General features: G+C 42.5%; 1 protein-coding gene across 1 annotated transcript in view; it reads left to right on the top strand.

Moving 5' to 3' along the window:
* Positions 1-23,512, top strand: part of LOC137652349 (uncharacterized) — a 119,544-nt gene that overhangs the window by 58,653 nt on the left and 37,379 nt on the right. The window contains exons 4-6 of the mRNA XM_068385707.1: positions 7,681-7,990; positions 8,908-9,383; positions 17,535-18,606. Coding sequence (XP_068241808.1) covers positions 7,681-7,990; positions 8,908-9,383; positions 17,535-18,606 — 1,858 coding nt within the window. The remainder of the gene's footprint in view (positions 1-7,680; positions 7,991-8,907; positions 9,384-17,534; positions 18,607-23,512) is intronic.

Genomic DNA, 23,512 nt, shown 5'->3' with positions numbered 1-23,512 from the left:
GGTGGTGAAAGGATCTACCACTACATTCCTGTAACCTAATACCTTTTTTCTTCCCTTGGAACTGTTGTATTTTTATGGTTTTTTGTGGAGATTGGACGCAGTCTTCCACAATCATTGATTTGTAGTCAGGTGGTCAGTTTGTTCCTTGGGAGTGCCCGGAACAAGGGTATTGGAGGAGGTCCTGTCACATAGAGGTTATACACCGGTTTGACAGCTCCTAGAGGTCTTCAGCCCCCTGGGTGGATCGCTGGATCTCTTAAGGAAAGCGGACATAATGAGGCAGGAATTCATTGAAGTCAGCTTCCTTAACAGGTACGAACCCTTAAGCGTGTTTATTAACTCTTAGGTAAATTCCAACAATGTTGGCTGTCTCTGACCCTCCACCAAAGGTGTCAATCAGCTATATATATAACTACCAGGTAAGTCAGATGTTTAAAAATGATATTTTCATAATAAAATAAATTTTTGAACATACTTACCTGGTACTGTAGTTATATATAATTTAATTCCCACCCTCCTTCCCTCTAGAGACCTAAGGGCATGGAAGATCTGAGGAATAGTTGGAATGGTTCCAGGTACCTGGGTAGAGGGCGCACTGGTGGTACACCTGGCTACCCAATCGGCGATTGCCGCGAGTTTTGAAATTCTGCCGTAACATCAGGGACTAAGCTATACAGTATATATAACTACCAGGTAAGTATGTTAAGAAATTTATTTTATGAAAATATCATTTTTCCTAACTATACAAACCTTAGCTATTTATACAAACTTGCCCACCAGCCCTATCCCCCTTGAAGTCCTACCTCCAAGCAAAGTGAGGTAAATCACAGGTGTGTGTGAACGGGACTGGTAGCAAGCTACCCCCCCCCCACCCTCCGCTAACTAGCGGTGTGGGTAGTTAACCCTCACAAAATTTTAATGGCTCGTCATTTCAGCTCCGCCAAAAGCATAACCCCTAATAAATAGCAAAGGTTTGTATAGTTAGGAAAAATACAAATTATCTAGAAATTTGTCATGTTAAACAACCATGGCAACATCACACATCCCTGTCTCAGCCCCACTCTCACTGAAAACCAATCGTTCACTTCATATCCTATCCTAACACACGCTTTACTACCTTTGTAGAAACTTTCACGGCTTGGAACAACCTTCCACCAATTCCATATAACTTCATCACACTCCACATCGCTTCCCTATCAACTCGATCATACGCTTTCTCTAGATCCATAAATGCAACATACACCTCCTTACCTTTTGCTAAATATTTTTTGCATATCTGCCTCTGTAAAAATCTTATTCATACATCCCCTACCTCTTCTAAAACCACCCTGTACTTCTAAGATTGCATTCTCTGTTTTATCCTTAATCCTATTAATCAGTACTCTACCATACACATTTCCAGCCACACTCAACAAACTAATACCCCTTGAATTGTAACACTCATGCACATCTCTTACCCTTATATAGTGGTACAATACACGCACAAACCTAATCTATTGGTACCATTGATAACATAAAACACATATTAAACAATCCCACCAACCATTAAAGTACAGTCACACCCCCTTCCTTTAACATCTCAGTTTTCAGACTAACCATACCAAGTGCTTTTCCTAATCTCGTTTCATCTAGTGCTCTCCTCACTTCCTCTCTTGTAATCTCTCTCTCATTCTCATCTTCCATCACCGGCACCTCAACACCTGCAACAGCAATTATATCTGCCTCCCTATTATCCTCAACATTCAGTAAACTTTCAAAATATTCCGCCCACCTTTTCCTTTCCTCCTCTCCTTTTAAGAATCTTTCATTGCCATCTTTCACTGTCTCGTCAATTCTCGAACCAGACTTCCTTACTCTCTTCACTTCTTTCCAATACTTCTTATAATGCACAGAAAAAGCTACAATGATCACATTAGCAAACCCAATGGATTTTTAATAAAGCTGGTTAGTGCTGCCCTGCCTGTGTGGCAGTGGTGCTATTGGGAACCAGTCAGGAGTGGCTCTAATTTCATAGTTAAAACTCCACGGAGCTTATGGACACATTTTTACCTTGCTGTAATTTGCGTTTGTAAATTGGATGCTCGTACCTTAATGATTGCCTGTAAGCTCTTTTAAATGACTTAGGTTTGTATAGTTAGCAATGAATACAAGTTATTTTTAAATTTGTAGTTTTTCTAACACAAGATACAAAACTTATGCTCTTTACAAAGGAGTATTATTTCGCCGATAGCTGAATCCAGCGTTTATAGTTTTGCGAGGTGTAACTACCCTCTGCTAGTTAGCGGAGGAAGGTAGTGGTGGTAGACCAACTACCCAGCTCAAACAAGCACTAGTAAACAAATGTGACTTTGTAATTGTGGAAAAACTTTTGAGGGAAGGTGATGGCGGGACCAGTATGTGTAAAGCGTTTCAGGTTTGTAAAGTTAAGAAAAATACAAATTATTCCAAATTTGTGATTTGTCCTTACAGATACAAACCTTATGCTCTTTACATAGGAGACTTACCCCATGGTGGGGGGGAAAGCGCCTAAAACCAACTGGCTGGAGACTATCCCGGGGTGTCCCTTTGTGCTATGCAAGAGCTGTTTATAGGGAACCCTGACACCTCGTGATCCTGAAAGGAGGACGTCCTGGACAATTGATGCTAGCTTAGAATTTAGCAATGTGACTTGACCAGGTAAGTGTAAAATTGGAGCTAAATCACTCACTTAACCTAGATATTACCTGACTCCACCTCACATGGAGGACGGGGACATAACAAATATATATGCATATATCAGGTTGCACAAGGAGCATGGTATCCTCCTATTGTCAGAAGAGGTCAGCTTGCATAGTTCCTTGGATGCTGAGCTCCAAGGGAGGGGAGAATTAAATAGGAAGTGGCCAGTCACTCGCACATTTATTCTAGTCTTATTTGCCGGTAACATCTGCCCTCAACCAACTGCTACTTATCCTACAAGGGAGTTGATGTGATATTGACCACGTTTTGTGCAGCCGCCACAGGATCTAAGGTAATTGTATCTAGATTCCTGTGGGTTATATCTTGCAGATAGTGAGTAGTGGCCGTTGTTTGCTGTTTCCACACGCCCGCTTGTAACACCTGCAACAGAAAATTCTTTTAAATGACAGGAATGTGCTGACACTCCTGGCTTCATGAGCATGGGGATGACGACTGGAAGATAAGAGGCCTGGTTGCATGGCTCTCAATTTCCTGTCTAATTCTAGAAGATATAGAGTTCCTTGTAATCTCGTTAAGAATGAAGATTTCTCCACTGCTCAGAAGAGGGAGGATATATCAGCCTTCCTCATCTCAGGTGCCAGGACTTGAGTTCCTGATACAGAACATAGTCAACCAGTGGATCAACTGAATTTTGAGAAGGCGCAATACAGTTATCTCAAAATTTCAGAGACAGGTGCCGAGAAAAGAGACAACGAAGTCGTGCAACTCTTCAATGGACGGACGTTCCTACTTTAACGTGGAGGCAGTGGCAGACGGATGGAGAAAGGCGAATCAGGACTCCCTCCTCCATAGGGCTATGACTTCTCACCCTTACTACGCAGTATTACCACTGCAGAGATTGTCCCCTACGAAGCACCAGGGTTCCAAGAAAGGTTCTCAGTTGCAGAAGCAGGTAGCACAACCACAAGTTCCCAAGCAGCCTTTTCGACCTAGGGGCTCCAAGTGGGTCAGAGGCAGCAAGAGAGGGAAATGTGGATGCTCTCCCTAGGTAGAGCATTTCCCCATCCAGTCTGCCAGTGTGGAGATGCCTGCCGAGAAATTGGTGGAGGTGGATTCTCCACCGGGCCGTAGACTGGTCAGTCTCCATGGTCAGAGAGGGATACATTGTCCCATTCATGCTTTCTCACCCTCCTCTGATCCTCCATCCGACGATGTCAAGTTCCTACACGAAGTGATCCGCCAAGGGACAGCCCCTTCAGGCCGAAGTCCAGACCATGCTAGAGAAGGAGCTCTCCTGTACAAGATGGAGACGGCCCAGACAGTCAGGCAGGCCGTCAGACCAGAAGACTTCATGATATTATTAGACCTCAAAGATGCATACTTTCCAATCCCCATTCATCCATCATCAAGGAAGTACTGTACCTAAGATTCACATTATGCAGAAAAATATACCAATTCAAGGTGATGTGCTCCAGCCTGTTTACAGCACCCCAGGTATTCACGTGGATCTTTACCCTAGTGTCCATCTGGGCTCACAAGAACGGCATTCGTCTCTTGTGTTACCTAGACAATTGGCTAGTTGTAGCAGACTCGAGAGGGACATTTCTCATCTATCGAGACAGGTTTCTCGCTTTTTGCCAGGGTCGTGGTATATTACGAGAAGTTATCCTTACAACCTTTGCAAGAGATGGTATATCTAGGAATGAGGATAATGACTGAACTAGGCAAAGTCTTCCCGTCTTAAAAACGAGTAGGGAGAATTAAATTGGTAGCTTGTCCGTTTATTTCGCAGGCCACCTTGACAGCAGCTCTTTGGCAAAGGCTTCTGGGGCACATGACCTCCTTGGAGAAGCTGGTCCCCAATGGTCGCCTACACACTCGTTATCTACAGTGGTGGTAGCTGAGGACATTTTGATCTCGTTATCTCGATCTGCCAAAGACCTTGGTGCTGATACAGTTAGAACAAAAGAGACTTGAGTTGGTGGATGTCAGACACCAACCTCCTCAGGGGAATAGATTGGCATCAATGATCTTAGATGTCAGGATGCCTGAAAACTTTAAATCAATTAATCAGGGGAATAGACCTTCTCTTTCTTCCCCTGGAATCGATGCTCTTCACAGATGCATTTGCTGACCTGTTGCACTTCATGGCATTCGGGCTTTGGTCCAAAGCCGAGCAACAGTACCTTTTAAACCTCCTGGAAATAAAGGGAGCTTTTCTAGACCTTGAGTAATTCCATCAGCTCCATTCAGGTCATTCTGTGGTGCTGATGAGCAGCAACACTACCATAATGTTACACATAAACAAACAAGTAGGTACTTTTTCACAGCAACTTTGCCATCTAGCTGTAGAAATCCTCAGGTAGATGGAAGACAACTCGTTAACCCTTTTGGCCGATTTCGTCCCGGGTAAGTAGAATGTGCTTGCGGACAATCTAAGCCAGAGGACTCGGATAGTAAGCTCCGAGTGGTCTTTGAAACAACTGTTAGCCCACAAAGTTTTGACCGTGTGGTTCGCCACCGATTGACCTGTTTTTGCTGTCTCTGAACTGGATGCTTCCTGTGTACTGCTCTTCAGTATCAAATCTCCAGGCAATTTGGCAAGACAAACTAGTCAGGGCATCCTCTTGATGACCCTGATAGCTCCATTGTAACAACATGCAGAGTTGTTTCTGGGCCTCTTGCATCTGCTCAAGAGGCACAGAGAGAGAGCTCCCTCCACTTCCATAACTCCTCAGGCAACCTCGCTTGAAGATTTTTCATCAATCAATTCCATCACTTTGACCTCATGCCTGAAGGTTATCCAGCAACTCCTCACAAAGAGGGGCTTTTCGAGACTGGTGGCAAATGGCAGGATACCTCCAGGAGTTGTCTGCTGCCTTTTATCGGGCAAAGTGGTCCTTCTTGTGGTTGGCGTCATGGACAGGGTATCGCTCCTCTCAATGAAACCATTAAAGGCTTAAAGGCCGCTCATGAATGGCAGAGGCAAGGGACAGTGACAATGCCCTAGAGACTGACCATATGTACATATGATCAGCGCCCAAGCCCCTTCTTCCTCTAAGCTATGACAAAGGAGGGCCAGGCAACGGCTGCTGATGACTCAGCAGATAGACCTATAGGCTCCTCCAAACCGCATCCTTAGCTTACAAGAAAGGTGAGGTTACAGCGACCAAAGAAACACGAGTTTGAGCGGGACTCAAAGCCTAGTCTGGCAATCACCAGGCAAGGACAGTACCACCAGGCCACGACAATGATAGCAGTTTTTGTTCTACCTCTGAGGAAAAACTGCTCGGTCTCAGCGGTGAAAGGCTATTGCTCAGCCTTGAGCCTCGCTTTCAGACTGAGCGGAGTCAATATTTCCTTCTCGATGGAATTTTCTCTCCTCATAAGGAACTTCGAGTGCACCTGCCCCTAGTCAGAAGTCGGACATCCTCCTTGGAATGTGGTCAAGTACTACGTTCTCTAAAAGGAGTGCCTTAATGATCCTCTCTGTTGTGTGTCAGATCGTGACTTGACTTTGAAGATGGTTTTCCTGTTGGCCCTGACCTTTGCATAGATAGTCGGCAAGCTATATGGTCTTTCCTACTACATAGCCCAGTCAAGGGGGTGGGGCCAAGTGACACTGTTTCATCCCTGAGTTTGTGGCTGACTCAAAATCTGGTTGTAGCGGATCTTAGATATGTGCCCTTCCGGATTGAGTCTCCGTTCTATAACAGATGACCCAGATCAACTGTTACTCTGCCCTGTAGGGTGCTGGGAAAATATCTTAAAAGAACTACCAGAGCTCGCCCGCAGATGAGCAGGCTGTTCGTAAGCACAGGATGCGTCAAGAGTGAGATCATGAAGAACTATCTCTTCCTGGATTAGGCAAGTGATTGATCAAGCCATACAACCAGGCTCCTCTTCTTTCGGCCGTTGACCCGTAGCACACGATGTCGGGTGTCAGCACATCCCTGGTGTTCAAAAGAGATTTTCCTGTGAAGCAGGCACTACAAGTGGGTACGTGCAAATGGTGAACCACGTTCATCGTCCACTACATGTAAGACATAACCCACAGGAACCTAGATATTTTTACCTTAGGACCTATGGTAGCTGCACATAACGTGGTCGATAACACCTCGACTCCCTTGTAGGACAAGTAGCAGTCGGTTAAGGGCAGACGTTACCCGCTAGTAAGATTTGAATGAAAGAGTGACTGGCCACTTCCTATTGCTTTCTCCCCTCTCTTGGGGTTTCAGCATTTGAGGAACTCTGCAAACTGACCTCTTTAACTGCAGATGGGTACTATTGTCCCTTGTGTAACCTGATATATGTGTATATATTTGTTATGTCCTCAATCTCCAAGCTTGGTGGAGTCAGGCAATGTCTAGGTTAAGTGCGGAGTTTAGCTCCAATTTTTACGCTTAACTGGTCAAGTCACATTGCTAAATTCTTACACCTACTTCCAATTGCCCAGGCCATTATCTCTCAGAGTTAAGGAGGTGACAGAGTGCCTCTAAACAGCTCGTGCAAAGCATAGAGCAACACCCTTGGACAGTCACCAGCCAGTTGGTTTTTAGACTTCCACCCACCATGGATTAAGTCTCCACGTAAACAGCGTATGGGTTTGTATATGTGCCAGACATATGACATTTGAAAATAATTTATATTTTACTAACTATACAAACCTGGAGCTCTTTACACATACTAGTCCCTCCATTACCTTACCCCGGAGGTCCGGCCTCAGTTACAAAGTGACGATGTGTTACTAATGCGGGTGTGAGCGATGTGGCTGATGTATCCCTGCCCCCCTTCGCTAATAAGTGGAGGACAGTTACACCTTGCTAAAAGCTTAATGACTTGTTTCAGCTATCGCTAAAATGTATCTCCACCATACAAGTTTGTTTAATTAGGAAATTACAAATTATTTCCAAATTTCTCATTTTAATGCTTAAATTGGCCTTTTTGCCTTTTGTCTTTACACGTTCCTTTTTACATATTGATTATTTTTTATATTAACAGGAGGGTAGTGCCACTACCCCAGCAAAACCTCCACCTTTCAAATACCTCCAGAGAAGTTCAACAAAATATGGTTTTACTCCTGGTGCATCAACAAAGAAAGCTCCTAGATTATGTGCTGGAGTAACACCAACAACATCGATGCCGAAAGTTCCAAAGTTTAATTTGCGCATAACTCCCAACCAATCCCTTGGAAGAGCAGCTATATTGCGGACCAGAGCTGTTGATCAAAAGGAGAATCTTCACAGCAGTATTATTGCTGCAAAGACAAAGACTGGAGATAAAGCTCAAATTCAAAGGAGAGGTAGATCTTGTAAGTAATATGAAGGATCTTTACTTTTTTACTGATTAAACGAGTGAATTGCATGTCATCCTGGAGTCTTTTTAGCATGTACTTATTACAGTGTAGGCTTGAGAAAGAACATGTCAATTTTATGGGACCAGTAGGTTACATTTTTGGAGTCCTATAGGAATCTCCAGAAGGAATTTCATTAGATGAGAGTTGAAAATTGGGTGAACTTCAAGTTTTGACAATTTGGGAGGTAGGTATGGAAGAAACTAAAGGACTTAGGAAAAATAAAGGGCAAGCTAATACAGCTGTGACCTGAAGGATCTGTATAGGGTAAAGCATGTATGAGTACTGTATGTACCATCCTTCTTAAATAGTTGTAATGATGTTTTCATGGTTATACTGAATTTAGCTCCAGGTTTTTTAGTGAAGAAACTTCTTTACTGACTTTATTTATGGTAATTAGTTGACATTCATAGGAAATTCAGATAATGCTAAACTCTTGAATTACCTTTGTGTCTAGAGTTCATGTAGTTTTTGTATTGATTTAATCATGTTTATTTTATTTTGAAGCTCAATTTATATATTCTTTGAAAAATACCTTGCATATTTTGTATCTACTTATTTAGTTAGGAGCATCATGTCTAATTCATCTTGGAATGGTTAATTTTTATTTTTTAAATATTTTGCTAAAATTGATACACCCAAGTTCTACTTTTTGCATGTACTGTACAGAACAATATGTTGAATTGATAGATGTAGCAAATGATTTGAAATAATTGATAGCTGAATTGATTACATCTTTTGCTATAACTGAACTTACTCAAACTGTATAGTTACCAGATTGTTATGAACATTTAAAAATTAGTTGACATTGTACAGAAGCTATAGCATCCTTTTGATAAACAATGCCTGTAATTTATTGATAAAATCTGTTACAGTGCGTGATATGGATGTGAAAAGAGTTCTTAGAAATCAAAGTATGAGACAACAACTAGCTTCCATGAACACTGAAGATTTAGGAGTAAAGACACTTCCAGCTTCCTTGAACACTGAAGATTTAGGAGTAAAGACACTTCCAGCTTCCTTGAACTCTGAAGATTTAGGAGTAAAGACACTTCCAGCTTCCTTGAACTCTGAAGATTTAGGAGTGAAGATACTTCCAACCACACCTGGTACCATGCAGCCTCAGAGAAGTCGTAGAAGTGAAGTAAAGGCACTTCCAGCCACACCTGTCAACATTGAGCCTAGGAAGCGTAGAAGTCAAGCAGCTAAATTTCCAGCAACGCCTAATAATAGTTCAGATCTTGAGAAAAGTCATAATAATGATGTTGAACTCCAACAAGAGGCTGTGGAAGACACTCATTCATCAGAGAGTAGATCCTTTGCTCCTGGCAACTTTGCATTCAACTTCGTTGTAAGTATTCTTCAATTTTGGAGGTTAATAAAGCTTATGTTTTTATGAGCTGCATTAGGCTTCCCTTTATGTCTAACTTTAAAGTTTTTTTTTGTAGAGATAACTTAATAATTTGAGCTGCTTCCTTGACAAAGGTTATCTTATTATAATGCATGACATGAGAAATGTTATTGAACAGGAGAATAGGGAAATTAACCCATATTGGCAAGAGGGTGAGATCTGATGACATTGCAGACTTGTAAAAAGGGGGGGGGGGGGGGGGGTCTTGGAAGGTTTTGAAAAATCTCATGAAAAGAATTGCTGCCAACATGAGAACTAGAATGAAGAGTCAAGAAAGTAAGTATATCTCCTATCATCAAATGAGAGGTATGGCCTTGCTAAAGAGCTTAAAATTTTACTTCTCTGCTGACAAATGATTTTGATACAATAGCTCAGTTTTGGGAGAAGTCACAGTAAAGTGGCTCTTGTAGAGTGATAACAATCATAGCGTTAGCCATCAAGATTTTTTTCCTTCTGTGATTTACTTCAATAGCACGTAACTTAGTTCTCTCTGGCTTATCTTGTACACTTTCTGGCTCAATTCTTATCGAGTTCTGTATTCATGCCCTTTTTCTAAGTTCTATTATATAATAGTAACTATTTTGAAAAAACTTTTCTTTACTTTTTCTATGTCCAAATATTCAAACCATTTCAGAGTTTGAGATCTTGATTTATTTTCAATACGTTGGGGGGCACCTATCTTCAACTTCCTCCAGCCATCAATCATAACAGAGCACAGGCATTATACTATGAAGTTTTGAGAATAAAACATATTGGAGTAGGAAGTACAGTATTAAATTAGGAAGTCATTCCATAGGTTTTACTACATTTAGGTAAAGTATCTTGGTACAGTTATTATAAATGATGGATGTCTTAAAAATGTTTGCCAGAAGAGTGGAGAAGGCTGATTAGGTTTTGCTTTTTCTGAGCAAAGTGTAGTAATCAAATAATTTTCAGTTGCAATGGTCATTGAGGCTGATATCAATTACAAGTTTATATAATTCTAATGTATGTTTTTCCTACGAGTATAAAAACTTTTCGTCCTTTCAAATAGGGATATGTCAGTGGGGTGGTGGAATAGCCATTCTCATTAACAAGGTATGTAGTTAGACAACAACAGGTAATGCTAGGGAGAAGCCCTGTCCACCTGCCTGCCACGGAATACTCACTTTTGTCTCTGGTGGCCACCAGGTTCCCCTCTTGACAGTTGGATGTGTCCTTACATTTATTTGTGATAAGAGTTGGTTTTTCATTTTTATTTGAGAACTTTCTTACTTGATATTATAATTGGACCACAAGGTAAGCATGTGGTGAAGGGAATTTGTTCCAATGAGAATACAAACCTTCTGAACCCCATGTGTGGACCTTTGTGAAGGGGTAACTGTAAGAAAGCAAATTGCCCCCCACTGAAGTACAGTATTCTCACTTTTCTGATCAGGAGGACTATGAACTCTGTGCATAAGTCCTCTTGCTTAGTAGTAGTCACTCTCCCTTGGGAGGGAGTTACTCATTTGGACTTGTTTCACTCTACTTGTATGCCTTAGAGTGAAAATTGTCTGGTGGGTTCATTTGGTGTCGACAGTGTTCCCTGGATGGTAATTCTTGTGTATTAGTGTCAATGACAGTTCCTAGTGCTCCCTGTGTAACAAAAAGCTGAGGAAGCTTTTGTAGCTGCTTCAGAGAGAGCCCAGTCATTATTGGTCACCCAAACTGTGACTTCTGACAGCCAGGAAAAATGATAGGCCAGAGGGAGACAGTTCACCTTCTCTTCCTCTTCCAGTCTCTTCTCCCACCTGTATTCACTGTCATATATTACCTTGTAAAGACAACAATAAAGAAGATAGCCACGTGAATAGTCCTTTTCGCTAAAGTTCTTGGGAATTATAATGATTGCTCTCTTCCTTCGTGAGAAGTTAACAGTACTCTACTTGCCCTATAACTACTGTATTTCCCGTGTCATAAGACGCACCTTTTTTCCTGAAAGATTACCCCAAAAATCACCCTGCGTCCTAACACTAAGAAAAATTTGTACAGGGAAGTTTGACAACCCTCAAACACCCAACTAATTACTTACAAACACACACTCAACAGACATAAAATATAAACCGACAATTATCATTCATGTAATAATAAAAATTATTTTTATATGCTTGTTTATTATAGTACAATAGGAAGCTATTTGTTTTGGTAATCAGCTGATGACTCGCTAACCCCCTTCTACAAGCAAACAACTAGTGTAAAGGTCTCCTAGTAGATGATGCTATTACATATTAGTTGCTTATGCACTTTTATCTATTTTCTCATATTTTGTTGATATTTTGTAATAAAGCAATATTTTGATAATGACTTTATTGCCTCAGTACCGAAATAATACAAACAAACATTTGCTGAATACGACCTTGAAAAAAAAAATCACTGTTAGTTGAATGCAGTGTTACCAAGTTAGCATAAAACTAGACCTAGAGTCACGTACAGTAGCAAAAGTAGTCCACCTAGAGGAATTTCTAAAGACTTCTTTGATCAATAATTAAGTTTGTGAGAAAATGTGTAGGCTATTCGATAAATTTGGAAAATATTAATGGAATTTTACTTCTTTACCAAAATTTGATTAACAACATTTGGCAACAGTGCTTCAATGTAAACAACACTTGGAACACTAAACGAGTAGTTGTTGTGGCAACTACAACTGATTTAGTGGTTTCTGCTATTAATATGTAAATAAATTGGGATATCTGGTGTTCAACTAATTGATATTAACTTAAGCATTTGCCAATATACATAAAATATGAAAATTTACTGTGCCCGACAAAAATCTCACTAGAGTTTTGGACTAGGAATTGCCGCTAGGAATTATAAAATCCAATTTTTTTTCCCCAAAAATGCTTTTCTAATTTAAGGGTGCGTCTTACCACTTGTAGCGTCTTATGACACGGAAAATACGGTAATTCCTTCGCGGTCAGTCAAGCGAGCGTGAGCCAGTATTATAATTACTGTTATTGTACTAGGAGCAGGAGAGCGGTCCAACTCTGACCAAACATCTGGACTGTAATCCAGAGGAGGGTAATAGCACATGTGTCTTTATCTTTCTCATTCTTATAATATGGAGGATTGCTCCTAATCCTTATGCACAGTCTGTGCTCTACAGAACTCGCCTGCCGAACAATACACTTGTGGTTGGTTGGCTATTTTGAGCCTGGCGTTACAGCCACCGCTGTTTCATTAGATGTAGGTGAACACCTTCGTATCATAACACGATAGGGGTATCATTTGATATATTCCTCATGCCATTTGGAGGGTAGTCGATGGAGCTCACATGCCTACTGGTATCTTTGAGGTCAATTAGCAATCGTAAGCTTGTGGTAACAGTAACTGCTATTCACCTGTCAGCTGGTATAGTTTTTTTTTCACCAACCTGTACCTTTAGGGTCAGTCAGCAAATGAGACTGGTGCATCAGTGTCTTGTTATTTGCTGCTTAAACTAGTTTTAGGTGATTGATCCTTCTGTATAGAATATCAATACCTTGGTAATGAGGCTAACAATGCGCTGTTGTATGAAGCTATGTCTTTATTGATTTTTCTTGGAAGTCAAAGGTGCCCGGGTGGCTTGTCTACTCCAGTAGGTAGGCTGGCTAGAGCTGCGCAGCTCTTGGTCTGGTGTGGTTCCACTGTGCTGACCTGGGTGACTGGCGTGCTACCTCAGTAGCCTGGCTGTCTAGAGTTGCATGGTTTCGTGTTGTGGCCCAAGTATCTGTCTTGCTTTCCTTGGTAGACAGGCTTGCTGAAGATACACAGCCTCAACTTGTACTGTTGGCCAGATATTTTGGTATCCCTAATTGAGATGATGGCACCTCCCGAGGATATCACCTAGTGGCTGTTGGGCCATTGCCTCGTGCTCATGAATATGGAATGATGACTTACTCCCCACCATGATCAACAGAGGAGGAGGGTACAGGGCACCTCATGAATCTTTTCTTTCACGAAGTACTTAAATACTCTTGAAAGAGGTGATACCTCCAATCAGTACCAATTCGTCTTGCTAGCTCACTGTGGACTATGCACAACCGGTCAGTGAGTGGTTCCTATTTTAGGCTTCCAAGCGTCAAGCTATGCTATCCGCACAACCACATTCGTTCTTTTGAGGTAGGGTAAAGTATATTGCTCTTGCTCTTTGGTGCCAGACTTTCTCAAACATGGAACAAGATCATTCATAGTCCAATTCATGATATATATCTCGGTTATATGTTCCCGGATCCTTTTGGACTTGAGATTTTGTATTCTAGAGAGAGGGAACAATCAGAATGAGTTGATGAGCACATAATCTGTAGCTTTGAGGTACCGTTGACCGATGGATGATCAGTCATAGTAGCACCTTTTTGTCACAGAAATACTAGCTCTAAGGATCGAATTGCTGCTGGACTCTTCTTTTACATCTCAGAAGGGTGATGGTAAGGTAGTGGTGGAAAGGAAGACCATATATTCCTCAAAAGCTCTGGTTTTCGAGGGAGACCATGTCTATGCCAGTTGGCTTGTGTTCGAGGAAGGTACCAGCCTTGTTCAAATGCCAGTAATGACCATCAATACCTTCTTCCACCAGAAGGGGTTGAAACTGGCTCCACCTTTTTGTCCCTCCCAGGCTCAGTCCAGTAATGGTGTTTCAGGGAGAGGAGTGGAGGGGTGTCGTGACGTAGAGGTATATCCCATACAGTCAGTAAGGAAATCCATTCTTTACCTACTATCCTGGTTCCATTTCTGGACTTAAGACAGGTAGGATGATCTTGAATTTTTTCTCTAGAAATTGTTTACAACCTTCTCAAGTCCTCTCCTGTTGGTGCTTTGTGTATTGTAGCAGGGATGGAGCACAATTGCGTACACTTGACGCATTCTCCTAAAATATTTAGGAGAGGTAGAATGACTGGCTCTTATTCCTCTGAACCAATGCATCAGTTGCAACCATTACATGCTGGTCGGATGTCTAATCCTGGTGAGGTACAAGATTAAGTACCTTTCTTGCAGACTACATATGCCAAGAAGCAACTCGTCCTCTAAATGGCCTTACAGGTCCCACCACAAGGTTATATGTATAACCCAAATTCATTAATCCAATCCAAGCCTGTAGTACACCGCATGAAGTACACATAGCACTACCCCCTATGAGGTAGAGAGTGAAAGAGAAGGATGATTAAAGGAATATGGAAGAGCGCCATTGTTTTAGCCTTTTTATAAGCTATCATAGCAGACTATATGGAATTATATATCTGAAAACAGCAAATTGAAACAAACACTAATGGGTTTGGCCAAATTATTTTGTGTATGAATTGGTTACCCTCATTAAATTCACAGATATTTGATGAGTACTCCACAATAGCCCACATAACCCAGTTGTTGTATGCAGTACACAGATAGCACTACCCCCCTATGAAGTAGAGAGTAAAAGAGAAGGATGATTGAAGGAATATGGTAGAGCACCTTTGTTTTAGCCTTTTTATAAACCATCATAGCAGAATGTATGGAATACTAAATATGAAAACAGCAAATTGAAACAAACACTAATGGGTTCTGACAAATTATTTTGTGTATGAATTGGTTACCCTCATTAAATTCATAGATATTTGATGAGTACTCCACAATAGCCCACTTAACCCAGTTGCTGTATGCAGAGAAGGCTTTATAAAAATTAATTAAATTGGGGCATGTGTACTCCAATTTTTTTCAACCCAAGGGTTTGAATATAACTAATAATGGTAGTTTAGTCATACAGTAGATCCTTGGGCTGCAACAATGAAATACAGTAGATCCTTGGGTTGCGACAGTGAAATACAGTACTGTACATAAGCACCGAAGTCACTCCTATCTACTGCAGTAGTAAAATCATAATCTAGGACAAAAACGCACTTTACAACATAGAAACAATCAGGATAAAAAAAAACCTTGGCACTTCCTCCAATTTTGAGAGGTAGCCAACATAAAAAAAAAGAAACAAAAGTGGATTTTTCTTTTTATGGTGTCTAAGGAGTATGGCTGGTGTATCTCGAGTCGATAGGGTTAGGAACGAAGTGGTGAGGGTGAGAACGGGTGTAAGAAATGAGTTAGCGGCTAGAGTGGATATGAATGTGTTGAAGTGGTTTGGCTATGTGGAGAGAATGGAAAATGGCTGTCTGCTAAAGAAGGTGGTGAATGCAAGAGTTGATGGGAGAAGTACAAGAGGAAGGCCAAGGTTTGGGTGGATGGATGGTGTGAGGAAAGCTCTGGGTGATAGGAGGATAGATGTGAGAGAGGCAAGAGAGCGTGCTAGAAATAGGAATGAATGGCGAGCGATTGTGACGCAGTTCCGGTAGGCCCTGCTGCTTCCTCCGGTGCCTTAGATGACCGCGGAGGTAGCAGCAGTAGGGGATTCAGCATTATGAAGCTTCATCTGTGGTGGATAATGTGGGAGGTTGGGCTGTGGCACCCTAGCATTACCAGCCAAACTCGGCTGAGTCCCTGGTTAGGTTGGAGGAACGTAGAGAGTAGAGGTCCCCTTTTTGTTTTGTTTCTTTGGTGATGTCGGCTATCCCCCAAAATTAGGGGAAGTGCCTTGGGTATATGGATGGATGGATGGATCGTTCCACTTTGTTTGATGATGGATTCAGCCGACTTTGGTTGGTACTGCAAGAGTACCACAGCCCACCATCTCCAAGAAAGCATCATATGTTGACTCACTATTGCTGCTACCTCAGCAGTCATCAAGGTGACCCAAAGTAGCAGCAGGGCCTATCGGAACTGGGTTAATCGCTCTCTTTTTATTCTAATTTGTAGCACTTTTTTTTCCTCTTGCATCTATCCTGTCACCTAAGGCTTTCTTCATTCCATCCATCTGCCCAAACCTTAGCCTTCCTCTTGCATTTCTCCCATCAACTCCTGCATTCATTGCCTTCCTCAGTAGACTGCCAATTTCTATCCTCTACATAGTCAAACCACCTCAACACATTCATATCCTCTCTATCTGCTGATTAATTTCACGCACCTGTTCTCCCCTTCACTACATCATTCCTAACCCTATCCAATTGAGATGACTAACCATACTTCTCAGACACTTCATCTCGGACACAGCAATTTCTATCTTCCCGTCACTTTCCCCACAACTTCCGATCCATACATCATAGTTGGTACAATCACTTTCTTATACAGAGCTCTCTTTACATTCATCTCTAACCCTCTGTTCTCCACCACTCCCTTCAATGTGCCCGACACTTTACATTCTTCATTCACTCTGGCATACATCTATTTTCATTCCACTATTTGCAGTAACACCAGAACCCAAGTACTTGAACTGATCTACTTCCTCAACTCTCCATTCAACATGACATTCAATCTAGCATCACCCTCCCTTGTTGTGCATCTTGTAATCTTACTTTCACCCACATTAACTCACAACTTCCTTCTCTCACTCACCCTTCCAAACTGTCACTAATGGACATATCTCCGAGTCTGCAGCCAATACAGCATCATCCGCAAACTACAACTGATTCACTTCCTATTCATCTATCAGTTTCAATTGTCAACCAAGCTCTCGAGCGTTCATCTCTCTTATTGCTCCATCAACAAATTGAACAACCATGGCGACATCGCACATCCCTCTGTACATGAGCAAACCATCTCAACACATTCATATCTCCTCTCACTGGAAACCACTCACTCACTTTATTTCCTATCGTAACACACGATTGCCTATGTATAAATCCATGAGTGCTTGCAACAAGCATCCACCAATTCCATATAACCTCATCTCATTCCCAATTGCTTCCCTATCAACTCTATCATATAATATGATATAAAATGATAAAGGGAAACTATAGCAAATAAAATAAAATTCCTTTATGGGAGCTGTGTTGTGTCCTTGAAACGTAACCTAGAACTTACAGAGTAAAGTCTTTTCATCATCAGCCATAAGCAATACTGCTTTTCCTGTAGGCAAGATAATATTGGGTGTACAACAATTTCCATTGATGCCTTCAGAAATGCTTTTGTATGTACTGTATTGATATGATTAAGTGTCAACAAGATGGTAATAATATTGCTTTGAGTAACAAGTGGATTTCATGTATTTTAATTTGCTTTGGTTTTTCTTAATAGGCAACCCTGAAAGATGAGGAACCAGCTTTAGAGAATGTTACAACAGCATCAGCCGAAGACAAGTTGGACACCCCGAGGCGAAAAATTTCAGAGGGCAGCATTAGTACGCCAGTCAGTTTGGTACCTGATTCTGTTAAAGAAATGAACAAAAAAAGTAAAAATGGTAAGATGGAAAAATTACATGATGACTCATTAAGTGGAAAAGAATTGCTTAAAGAAAAAGATATTTCTGAATGCAAAGGGTACAGAATATCTGATGCTGAAGAATCTCTTGAAGCATGCGTCAATAAGGACGTTCTTATGGAAGAAACAAAACAAACTTTCCAGGAATTTCCAAGTGATGGCATTCGAAGCAATGTAGAAATGGAATATGAAAATGAAATAGTGTCTGGCATTGCAGTTGAAAAGTGTGTCGGAGTAATTGAACAGAAAAATTATATTAAAGAGGATGTAAGTATCAATTCTGGTCTCAAGGAAGATCATGTTAGTATGGAATATGAAAAAGGAAATGAAGGTGTTGAATATAATAAAGAGGTGTCTAATGTAGATGACATTTGCAACATTAGTGTATCTAAGACGCCAATGTCTGCTCTCCGAAGGAGCACAAGGCGCTCTGCAAGAATCAGTTCTTGTATAGATAACACAATGACGCCGACAATGTCCAAGTTACGTCCTCGCACGCCTTGCAGTCGCTCAACGCGCCGATCAATGAGTGCTCACACTGACTTCATGGTTGACCAAATTGTTACACCTAAGGTAAACAAATCCTCGAGGAGAAGCACACGGCGCTCTCTAGTAAATAAAATGAGGAGTGAAACTAGAGATTCTGTAGTTCCCCTTGTTTTTGACGATGATGCATCAGGGGATACTGATAGGAAGAGCCAGGTACTTGTACCAGAAGTTACTGAATCCAGCACAGTATTAGGAGAAGATGTTATTGAAGAGGAAACTGAAGTTGACAGTGGATTATCTGCAGTTGATGTCAAATGTGGATTGCCAGAAACACCTAAAATCATGCAAGAAACGCCTAAAGTTGTGCAAACGCCTGTAGCGGGAAATATGATCACTCCTTGTAAGTACAATATTACTCTGTTGAAGTTTGTATTTTAATTAGTTATTTTCTTGATTACGTAAGCACTCCTACGCTGATGTAAACCATATTGCAGTATGGTAGTAATTGTCAAGTACTGAAGAGAGAGAGGATTTTGAGAATCAGAGGTTTTGTTGTACTATATGTAATTATAATGTATGTTTAGGTTATGAGGTTATGGTTGAGAGTTTTGGTTTAATTTTTAACATACCTATGAGAACCCAAAACTTGTCCTAAGATTTTGTTATACTGTAGTTTGAAAAACCATATTGAAATAGATAAAAAAGGTTGCAAAGAACAAATTTTCTCAATTTTTATTGATATTTCTATTTGATCCGTAACTAAAATACAAACCAACACTTTTTAGGGGTACAGTGAACCCTCGCTACTTCGCGGTTCGACCATCGCGGATTCACCACTTCGCGGATTTTTTCCATAACCCATATATATACAGTAACATATATATATATATATATATATATATGTATGCATGTATTTATGTATATATGTATGTATGTATATATGTAGGTATGTATATGTGTATACATATATATATATATATATATATATATATATATATATACATATATATATATATATATATATATATATATACATATATATATATATATATATATATATATATATATATATATATATATACATACATATATATATATATATATATATATATATATATATATATATATATATATATATATATATATATATATATATATATATGTATATATATCTAAAGTAGGAAGATGTGATGTAGTTCTAAGGGAATAGTATGGGAAATATGTCTTGGTAATAAGCAAAGCTCTACCTCCAGTTTGTTTCTTCATTATGATCAGAGATAAATGTAAACAAAACATTGGTTGCCATTTTTTAACGTGCTTTTTAGCGTGTTTAGGAAACGCATGATATAAAATTGCCTTTAATATTTGTGCCTGTTTTAGTTTAGGGTACTGTAGTACATGCATTAAGTGTTCTGTACATTAAAGGGTAGTTTGTTAACAGTACTACGTACAAGGGAAGGTTTTAAAAGTCTGAATATACATGTTGAATAAATAGGTAAATATGGTGTCACTACTTCGCGGATTTTCACCTATCGCGGCCGCGTCTGGAACCTATCTACCGCGATAAACGAGGGCTCACTGTATATTACTTTCGGCGAAGCTAAAAGACGAGCCATTAGAAATTTAGCGAAGGTTAACCACCCGCCTGCTAGTTAGCTGTGGTTGGTGGTAGTAGCTACCCCTCTCACTCGCACATCTGGGCTGTGAACCTCACTTTGCTTTTGGCTCGGGTAGAGAACGACTGTTACTGCTATTCCTCCTTACCAATATTTTGACAGCCCTTGTTACTAATCTTTTTGTGCTTTCTCTTTTGCAGCGATACAAACCTGCCCTGAACCTGACGACCGCTCCTGTGGGACATGTTCTTCTCCGAAACCGATCCTCACCATTTGTGTCCCACTTGAGGAGATCAATGGTGTGTTACCGGCAACACTTATATTGTCTCCTTCAGGGTCTTCCTCGAAGGAGGAGAAACTCAAACCTTCCGTCCCCCCAGCCTTCCTCCTTAGCTCCTGCTTGTCTGGTCTCCTCCTGGGGACCGTAGAGCAGTAGCGCAGGCCATTTAACTACTGAACAACTTCGGTTCTCGAGAGACGGTGTTGCTTCCCCTAGCGAAGCGGCTCCGCCTCTCCCTCCATGGGAGTCCTTGTTATTTTCTGATGTGTTTCAGGTGTGGCCATCCCTGAGATTGCCCGGCCGAGTTTTGAAAGCGGGATTGTTACAGCTCCTTCAGTGGGGTGCAGAATTGCAGCGTTCTTCCGATTCGGAGGTTGACCCGATGTCTGCTGAGTGTTAATCTTCTAGACCTTGAGGAGTTTTCTGTAGCCCTTCCTGTTGACTCTGCTCCTGCCGCCGCTACCGAAGACTGCGCTTCCCCCTTGCCGATCCTTTGGGGATGGAGCAAAGTCCGAGGCAAGTCTCCCTTGCGGGTGATCACCTCTTGTTCCCAAGAATAACCAACCATATCCACTCCTCTTTGGAGGCCTGCTAGAGACCAGCCTACTGATCAGCCCTCCCCTGAGGAGGCTCACCCTCTTGGCCTCAGATGTTCCCCTTCTCCTTTGGCAAAGATACGGCTGTTTGGCTCTTCGTGATCTGCTGTTGATCGATCTTCAAAGTACAGTATCCGCCATCTCCGAGATATCGTCAGTCTAACGACTCGCCAGTCTCACCCCGTTCCTCCTGATTCCCGACCTTCACCTGTTCTTACGGACTCTTCTCGATCTCGTCATTCACCAGCCTTGCGGCCTTCGTCAGACCAACCCTCCTTGCCAACAGCTCATCAACTAACTACCATTCGTAGTTTGCCAGGTGGTGCCAGCCATCCGGTCTCGTCCCTCGCTGACTCGTCACCTTGCAACTGATCGCCTTTTGCTGACGGTTAGCCGTTTGCAAGCATCTTCAATGGTTCGCCGATCGCTGACAGCTCACCAGCAGCCTTTGACCGGTCGTCAATCACCTTTGGATCGTCGTTTGCCAGCGACTCCGATCTCCCAGGATATCGGAAGTCAGATGACACCAACCTCTCACTACTTGCTGTTTGCCAACTCGCCGATCCTCTAAACTATTGTCAGACGTCCGGGAGTCCCCATCAGCACCTTCTCGACTAGTGACTGGTCGTGATCACTTGCCGACGGCGCAGCGATCTCAGGATCCAGCCCTTGACCATCGTCAACGTTCGGCGGAACGACACGGTTCTAGGAAACGTCATCGTTCTTGTGAAGAATGGCCTAGCAAGCCTTCTGCTTCACGAGCCTCCAGGTCACGAGTTCTCGCCGTTCACCCTCGCCTAGTTTTACTCCCTACAAACGTAGGACATCTCGTTCACCGGAGAGAGCAGGTAGAGACAAGGATGTTTCTTTTCAGCAGGCATTCAAGGTTCCAAGAGAACCTTCTGCATGACCGGTACCATTCCCTAGTAAGGATACCTCAGCACTACGACCTCCCGTTAGGTCGTCTTTGATCTAGGGTAAGATTTCCTTACAGAAACCCTCTTCGACAATCCCTTCAGGGGATCTTTCTGCAAACGCTGCTATTGTACAGGAACCGTGGTTTGGAGCCCTGGTGAGGGTTGTTTCACAAGCTTTAGTTGCAGGGGTTCCCCCTGTCCGCCCCTCGCAGACTCCCAGGATTCAACTAGAGAAGTCCTCCTCGCCGCAGGCAGATCCAAGGCAAAAGTCCACAGTTCCTTCTAGCAAAGAAACTTCGGTTTCTTCCTCTCCCAAGAAAAGGAAAAGAGGAGTTCCTGAGAAAGTGTCCCCACCAGTTGACCCCATTCAAGACTTCAAGGCTAAGTATCACCGTGCCTACTCTTCTTCGACCAGATGCTCCGAAAAAGGCTTTGCGCAGGGAAGAGTCCCTGGCTAGCTCCTTCCTCCCCCCCCCCATCGACCTTGGGACCACAGACCAGCCACCAAGCCTGTGGAAGAGCCCATTCCTCCTCCAACGGGCGAGCAGCTTGAAGGGGTACCTCCAAGGACTTTTTTTGGGGTGACCACCTTCCCCCCAGGTAAAGAACTCGAAGATACCAAGATGCAGCCAAAATCCTCGGTAAGGACCATGAAAACTGCCTAGGCACTCAGGCAGTTGTCCCCAACTCATCAATTCGACGACGACCCGACCCACCCCGAGATGATGTCTCGTTGGTGGAAGATTCCAAGTTTGCTGTCAGTCCCAGACCATCGGAGCCAGAGCAGAGTTAGAGCAGGACTTCTTGCAGGTGTTGGCCTACATAAAGGCCATCAATGGGTTGTCAAACCCAGTGATGGCTCCTCAGAAGGGCAATGACATGGTCCAGACTGTGTCTATGGCACTCAAAAGGCCCCCAAGACCAGTGTAGCCCTGCGCTGATCTGGGGCTGAAGAGTGCCCGACGAAAGGCGTTCGCTCAGATCACCAGCTCGTCAGGCTCATACTGTAGGCTGCTCCTACCATCAAGTGGTCAGCAGAGGAAGTATACGAGGTGCTTGATGAGCCGCTTCCAGCCCTTCCTCTACAACATCCTTAGAGAAATTAATGAAGGGGATCCCTCAAGAGAGACTTCCTGGTCTTCAAGTTTCATTCTCTGCATCTGAGGCCCTCAATTAGGAGGAGGTGGCGAAGTATGCCATGCAGGCTACTTCGTGGCTAGACCTCTGATTGGGGTCTGTTGCGGACCAAGGACTTGTACAAAAAAAGCTCTAGGAAGGCGATTGAGACCTTTTTACTGTCGGGGGACTCGAACCATCGAGTTCCTTGCCCTCCAAGTTGTAAACTTATGGGCAAACACAATCCAGAGACGGAGACTCATCAGTAGGAAGGTTCCATCTCCAAGTCCCACGGAGTGAGATTATGAAACTCCAGAACTTCCTCTTGAGGGTTCCTCTTTTTTGAGCTGGAGGACGTCGAGCGAGCTGCAGAGAGATGGAGGAAATCCAACCAGGACCATCCTCCATAGGGCCTTAACATCCCAGCCCTATAGAGACCGCTTTCTCATCTGCAGACCAAGCAGCAGAAACCGACAACGAGTAAGGCGGCAGCAACATCATCGAAGTTCTCTAAGAGCCCCTTCCTACCAAGGGGAGGAAAGGCCCCAAGTCATCACATAGAGGGAAAAATCCTAGAGGGGGTGGCCGAGGCCGCAACCGCTAGGATGGGCAATCTGCTCACGTCCACGAGTGAGATGAGGCCTGCATTGCTGCTGGCAAAGGTGGATGCAGCTCAGGGCCAAACCCTGTACAGTCTCTGTGATTCGTTTAGCGTATCGTGTTCATTCAATCTCTACCTCCACTGACCAAGACTTCAGTTCCATTAATCTCCTATGCGAAG

The sequence above is a fragment of the Palaemon carinicauda genome, chromosome 13 (genome assembly GCF_036898095.1).
Source record: "Palaemon carinicauda isolate YSFRI2023 chromosome 13, ASM3689809v2, whole genome shotgun sequence".
NCBI classification, from domain to species: domain Eukaryota; kingdom Metazoa; phylum Arthropoda; class Malacostraca; order Decapoda; family Palaemonidae; genus Palaemon; species Palaemon carinicauda.
This window is presented reverse-complemented; position numbering and strand designations above follow the sequence as displayed.